Here is a 7,559-nt window from a genome sequence, read left to right as displayed (position 1 = left end):
TGAAGAAACTAGCATACATTATGATGTCATGGGGACCTTATGAAGACCACTGAGGAAACATTATGAGGTCAGGGCTTTCCCTGAAGGGAGAGCCAGGATGTAGGGATTGCTAATCCAAAGTCATCTTTCCTGCTAACATCCCAGCAGCACATCCTGCTCCCATTTTACAGCATGGGATTTTAAGATCAAAGGAATGAACATTCGAGCAAAAGCTGAGACATTGGGGGGACACCATAACAACGGGAAGGATTTTCAGGTCATCAGATTAGTGTCATCATTTCCATCCAGAAATAAAGATACCCCTATGTCCCCATGGAGAACTCTGAAGACAAGCAGGCCAATGTTACAAATGAATTTAACAATTTTACTGCAGCCTTGAAGAAATTTGGGACATTAGTGGAAACAACAGTGATCCAGAAAAAAGAAGAAAGACTAGGCTTATATGTCAAAAATGAAGGTAAGCTGAGAGATGTCTAGACCTCCCAAAGAATCCCCAAAATAAGGCTGACAAAGTTATGTAGAATTCAGGGTCAGTGAGAGTCCCAGTGGTCTCCTATGTATCAGTGTTTGAGGTTACAATATTTCTTTTCAAAGTCTTCTATGGGGAAAATTTAGAAATGGGTGAAATATCTTTCATTCAAGTTTGTGCTATTCCCCTCTGAGGTTAGGGTTAGGCTCGGATACATAGTTAATATGATCACATCTTTTTCACTCATCATCTTGCCTTTCATGAACCCCCTAAGATCTCTACAAGTAGAGAACTAGGTACACATATCAATTTTCCTTGCTGAGGGTGGCCAGTTGAAATCCATACCTCCAACTTTGATGTCTTGTGCAGCTAGATGAACCAGTGGATTGAGTGGCAGGCCTGGTGTCAGGAAGACTCATCTCCCTGAGTTCAAATCCAGCCTTAGGCACTTACTAGCTGTGTGACCCTGAGCAAGTCACTTAAATCTCTGCTCACCTCAGTTCCTCATATGCAAAATGAGTTGGAGAAGGAAATGGCAAACCACTCCAGTATCTTTGCCAAGAAAACCCCAAACGAGGTCAGGAAGAGTTGGACACAACTGAAACAACTCAACAACAGGAGTCTACTGTATATAGAGTAGAGGCCTCCTGTGAACTTTTCTCTGGGAGTACTTAGGAATGTGTAGATTGTCTGATGCAGCATGGTATCAGGGATAGAATGCTAAATTTGGAGTCAACAAAGTTTGAGTTCAAATTTCTCCAATGACACCAACTGTGGGACCACAGGCCAGTGATTACCTTCTTCAACTTACTCATTTGTAAAATGGGGATGATATCTGTAGTACCTAGCTCACATAGTTGTTGTGATGATTGAGTTAAAATGATGTATGTAAAATGCTGTGAAAACTTTAAAGAACTGTGTAAGTGTCAGTTATTGTTGTATTCTGAATGAATTCCTTGGTAACTGGGAGTTCAGGATGGTTAGTTGTCTAAGTACTATAACTCAATATACAAAGAAGACATATATAAAGCTACTGACAGAATCATGAGATCAAAGGTAGCTGTGACAAATGAAGAAGTAAGAGGGGAGTAGTGGAAATATTGCTGGGACAGTATGGTGAGAAATGCCCAATTAACAGCTAAGGGCTGGCATGCCTAACCAACATAGTCTACTGAGCCTCTATAGGGATATTTTGGCTGTACTGTAGCTGCCTGTAAGTAAAAATTCTTTCCCTCTTAATGTGTTAACACCTAACATTGAGAACAAATAGCTTTAATAGAAAAATCACGTTTGGCTATTTGCACTACATAATGTATGACCTCTGGGCCTTAAGTTTTCTCATCTGTTAAAATGAGGGGTTGGACAAATGTGATGATTCCGTTAATACCATTTCAGGAGATTAAATTCTGAAATTCACATTACAAATTTCTTGTCTTCTATAGTTTTATAAACTCTTTGAAAAGAAATGGAACATTGGTTAATAATTAACTTAGTTTAGGAAAAGAGTGAGTCCTGCTAAATTAATCTCTTGCTGTGACACAAGTGACAGAACTTGAAAGACTTAGGGGAAATGATAAAAGTAGCATACCTTGACTTTAACCAGGTTCCTGAATCTACCGGGCACAATTTGCTCATCAATAAATTTCCAAGCATACAGCCACAAGTGAGCAATAACTGACATTTACATATAGCATTGTAAAGTTTGCAAAGGGCTTTACTTACGTTATTTCATTTAAGTCTTACAAAAAGTCCTGTGAGGTAGGTACTGAAGGTAGTGGTAGTAGTATTTGTTCTTGTTCTTGTTTTTTGTTTTTTTGGCAGGATGATGAGGGTTAAGTGACTTGCCCAGGGTCACACAGCTAGTAAGTGTCAAGTGTCTGAGGTCGAATTTGAACTCAGGTCCTCCTGAATCCAGGGCTGGTGCTTTATCCACTGTGCCACCTAGCTGCCCCCAGTGGTAGTAGTATTAATAATCATTCTTATTCTCATTTTTACAGATGTAGAAAAAAAGGGTCAGCAAGGTCAAGTGACTTTCATTCTATATTTATACAACTAGCAAGTGTCAGAGGCAGGAATTAGACCCAGGTTTTCCTGATTTTCAGTCCATAGTTCTACCCACTGTATCAGGCTGACTCTGGAAAGTAATTTTTTTTTAAAGTGGTAATGCATACATATTTAATGCCTATCTGTGGATTCATATTTGGTTATGAAGACCTTTTTCAGCATTTCAAGGATGTCCTGAGGTCCATGTCATATGGGTTGTGGATCTCTGATCTAAAGCATTCTATGACCTGCCATCTAGTCATTCTGTTACCAAAAGGACTAAGAGGGTTATCTAGAATGATTGTATCTCAATTAGCCCATGCTGACTAATAGTAATCAAGAATTCTCCTTATAAGTGCTTACAACTCAGTCCTTTAATAATTGTTTCCAGAATGTTACAGCAATTTAACACCATCATCAAAATCAAAATGACATTTGGAAAGTAATTTTAAAAAATGAATGTCTGAGTTTATTCACAAGTTATCTACCAGGATTTAGTCTTCTTGTCAATGACTCAAACAATAGCCTAGAAATCATCCCAGATTTAAAAAAATATTATGCTCATTAGTATCAATAAGGTATTGATAAGTATGAAATATAAGCATCTCTAATACTACTAGGTTTGTTCATTGACCCAGTTTGATCTGTTATGCACAGGACAGCTAGGTGGCACAGTGGGTAGAATGCTGGGCTTGAAGTCAGGAAGACCTGAGTTCAAATCCAACCTCAGACAGGCACTAGCTGTGTGACCCTGGGCAAGTCACTTAACCCTGTTTGCCTCAATTTCCTTATCTGTAAAATGAACTGGAGAAGGAAATAGAAAATCACTTCAAGGTCTTTGCCAAGAAAACTTCAAATGGGTTCATGAAGAGTCAGACATGATTGAATTGACTCAACAACAACAAAAATCTCTTAGCATTTTGAAAGCCCATGCCTGACCCCTTCTGTCACTTAGCCTATTACTCTAATCTCCATTTATTGCTAAGTTTGGCAGCAGAAAGTTCCAAGCTAAAGCTGGAAATCTTATATGGTTACATGATGTAAAAGAAATTTGCTCTGATAAATCTCTATAAGTGAATCCTTGTAGGCCACTACAGCAGGTGGTCTGCTACCAATAGGTAAGATCATTCAAATCAAAAAAGGGATAAACCAAGTCTGGCTTTTCCCTTTGAGGAATCATGCTGAGGAAAAATAGATCTTTCCTATTTTAGTTGAGAGAGGAGCTATGGTGAAGGTGCTAGGACATTTAATTGGAACAATTTCTACCCTACTTTGGAATATTCTAACTCAAAGCCTAGTCAGGTCCAAAAGGAAAGGATTTTTTAAACCAGAATAATCTGCTGCTTACAAATTGAAATAAAGCAGTAAGACGATAAGAGTGATACATGCTGAAATAAACAATGTGGTATAGTAGATGCAGGGCTGAAGTGGGTTGAAAGCCCACTTCTGATACTTTATTAGTTCTGTGGCTTTTCACAAGTCACTTAAGCTCTCTGAGCCTCAGTTTCCTTATTTGCAAGTTAAGGGTGTTGAACTCAGTGGCTTTTGATATACTTTCCAACTGTAATTCTATGATCTTAAACAACAGGGTCTTCTGTATTTGGTAACATTGTACCTGTAATTCTTTGTTTCAATGTAGACACTATTGATTATGAAAAGTTCTATGAGTCAGTATTGGAACTATTTGGTCCAGAAATAAAGAGCCAAGATGTGAAAAGCTTCTACAGGAAACTCAGCAACAATCCAGATGCACCAGTGGATTGGTGTGAGGTAGGAATTTGTGATGTCTGTTCCATGAAATTTCAAAGTCATCTTCTTCAGTTTGGGATTACAGATTGATTACATGTTGATTAAGCAATTCCAACATACATGCTATTTACCAGGCACTATCCTAAGTGCTGGGGACTCAAAGAAATGCAAAAACATGGTCCTTGACCTCAAGGAATTAATATTCTAATAAAGAAGACTCTATGCAAATAACTATGTACATGTGAAATATGTACTATGTAAACAGAAGGTCACTTCCAAAGTAACTTTTGGAGCCTGGGGTGGGCAAGAGAGAATCTCTTTTTATCTCTTAATAAACTCATAATTGGTAAAGTCCTAGTTGGTAGACAGCTGGACTGTGTGACCTTGGTTGGATGATACCTAAGGACTACTCTTTAGAAGTATCAGAGAGGGGCAGCTAGGTGGCGCAGTGGATAGAGCACCGGCCCTGGAGTCAGGAGTATCTGAGTTCAAATTCGGCCTCAGACACTTAACACTTACTAGCTGTGTGACCCTGGGCAAGTCACTTAACCCCAATTGTCTCACCCCCCCCCCCAAAAAAAGAAGTATCAGAGAGATTGTGGGAGGAACCCCTGTCCCTTATATTTAAGGGGAGTTTGTTTCCTTGGTGTAATAAATGGAGAAGTGGCTGGTGTGTAATTAGTGACAAGAAAACATTGAATTTCTTTTTCTCTCTTCATAAACACATAGTTGGTAGAGTCCTACTTGGTAGAGAGCTGGCCTACTAACTGTATGATCTTGGGTAATCATCACCGCAAATTGCAGAATGGTTGCCAATCTGTATGGGTGAGAGTTTCCTCATTAAGAATTTCATAGTCCAATGAAATCACAGGTTTTGTTAAAAAATAAAAATAATATTAATAATAAATTCACAGAGTTGCTGTCATTAGATTTAAGCATTCTCTGACCTAGAGTTAGAAAATTGGGGTCATTGTAAGGGGAAAAAAACCCCATCTTTTTGCCTGTTTTTCCTATCTTTATCTCCAACTTGATTCTGAAACTAAGCTGATAAACATTGGTGGCATTTCGCTTTAACTACATATTTGTTTGCCTTAGTGGCTAATTTTGAGGTTTCTTTCACACCTTTCCTGATTAGCTTTCCAGCAAAATGTCAGCTCTTTGAGGGCAGGTGAATGCTTTTCATTTTTGTCTTTGTGTAACTAGCACATAGCACAGTGGTTCCACACAGCAGGCACTTAATAAATTACTATTGAATTCAATTATATGTGGCCTTTAGCAAATTTTTAACAAGACTCTAAAGGGCATCAAAAGGTCATTCCACTGGTTGGTCATTCCAGTACAGACACTTGCCAATACATAAAAGAATGCCCAACCTAGTACAACAGGATCACTTCATCTCTCCTAAACTATTACAATATTCTCCTAATAGGCCTTTCTACATCCAGTTTCTCCCCCTCTCTAATTCATCCTACATACAGCTGTTAAAATGATATTCCTAAAGTGAAGGTTTGACTCCATCACTTCCCTACTCAATAAGTATCAATAGCTCCCTATTGCCTTTAGGATAAAATATAAACTCTGAGCTTTGGCATTTAAAACCCTTTATAATCTGGCTCCAGACAGGGATAAAGAGGACTGATTGTGGAGTCAGAAGATCTAGATTCACACTTGGGCAAATCATTTAATCTTCTCCGGCCTCTGTTCTCTCATACATAACATAAAAGTGTTGGTTCAGAAGATCTCTAAGGTCTTTTCCAGCTCTAAAATCTATCTTTTCCAGCTGATTACCCATTACCCCCCTGTTTCATCCTGATTAGCCTGCTTGCTGTATCCCCATACGTGACATTTCATCTTAGGCACATTAAAGTCCATCTAAACTGGCCTTTTCACTGTTCTTCCACCTCCTATCTTTGCATAGGCTGTTTGTTCCCCATGCCAGAACTCCATCCTCCCTACAATCTCTTAGAATTCCTAACTGACTTTAAGACACAATTCAAGTGCTACCTCCTACAATAGCTCGCAATGTTCTTTCTTTAGCAATTACTTTGCATTTAATTTGATGTGTATTTTGTATTTACTCTGTATTTACTTTGTGTTTATCTCTGTACATATTGGGCCTCCATAGCCCAACTGCTTTCCTTGGTAGGTTAGCTTCTTGAGGGAAAGCCTGTTTCACTTTTATCTCTGTATCTCCAGACACCTAGCATGGTTTCTGACTGTAGCACGACCTTATTAAACCCTTGTTTAATTGAAAGTAAATAGTTGCAGATCTTATTCTTCATATCTCTAGTGACAGTAATAACCCAATATCTCTTAGTAGTATCTCCAAACTCATTTACAGTTATTCCCAGATTTTTTCTCATCTTTTAAACCCATTTCCTTTGGTTTTGTCCTTTGGATTTGGAGTCAGGAAGATCTATATTTGAGTCCTATCCCAAGACAGTTACTAATTGTGTGACTAAGTCACTTTATTTCTTGGTACCTCAGTTTCCTTATCTGTAAAATGGAGATAACAGTATGTATCTAACATAGGTAAAGCACATTACAAACCTTAAAAATAAAATAAAAAAGAAAGGTACAAATCTTCAATTTTTACTATTATTTTTGAGGAAAAAAAGAAAGAGAATGGGAAGTTTAGGTGGAAAGGAAGGAGAGGCAGAAAAATCTCAAGGTTCGGGAAATAGGTCTAGAAGACCAACTTCCCAAGAACTCTTCTTTGTTAACAGTTTAAACAATCAAGGTGCCAAGATTCCTCATGGCAAAGGAAAAAAAAATGTTTTATAACCAGTGTTCCAAGTGAACATCAAGACTAAAAAAAAGTCACATAAATACTAGTTATTGTTCAGACCAACCCTCAGAATAATCCTTTATAGAGATGGTAGTTCAACAATTATGCCAGAGACTTCTGAACTATGATCAGTTAACTTCAAAGGGTGAAAAAAATTAGGGTAGGAATTGGGAGAGCTACATTCTGTTGAAGGAATATGGATCTGTGGTATTTAGGGTAAAATTCCACATTTGAATTATGATAGCACTAACCTAGAATTTTGGAAATCTACATGCATTGTGAGTAAGTAGCTAAGACTTCTGTTCTCTACAATATTGTGACAGATGAATCACCAGGCTTCATGTATGTGTCATTATAATATGCCACAATGATTCACCTGGCTTCCATTAAACAAGATGTCCTTAACAAGGAACTTGGTCCCATAAGAAGGATGCTGAGAGAGATGAGGAAGAAGAGTGGCTGTAGTTTTTCATAATTGGTCCTCCAGGTGAATGATCTACTATTTTCCCA

The 7,559-nt window shown here is 38.1% G+C and overlaps 1 protein-coding gene across 1 annotated transcript in view; it reads left to right on the top strand.

The window, feature by feature from the left end:
- The first annotated feature begins 312 nt into the window (after positions 1-312).
- The window catches only part of WDR64 (WD repeat domain 64), a 182,175-nt gene continuing 174,928 nt past the window's right edge, over positions 313-7,559 (top strand). Inside the window, exons 1-2 of the mRNA XM_044003187.1 lie at positions 313-457; positions 4,152-4,282. Of these exons, the coding sequence (XP_043859122.1) occupies positions 313-457; positions 4,152-4,282 (276 nt within the window). The remainder of the gene's footprint in view (positions 458-4,151; positions 4,283-7,559) is intronic.

Source organism: Dromiciops gliroides, chromosome 4 (assembly GCF_019393635.1).
Source record: "Dromiciops gliroides isolate mDroGli1 chromosome 4, mDroGli1.pri, whole genome shotgun sequence".
NCBI classification, from domain to species: Eukaryota; Metazoa; Chordata; class Mammalia; order Microbiotheria; family Microbiotheriidae; genus Dromiciops; species Dromiciops gliroides.
The sequence above is the reverse complement of the archived record's forward strand: the minus strand, read 5'-3'. Positions and strand labels throughout refer to the sequence as shown.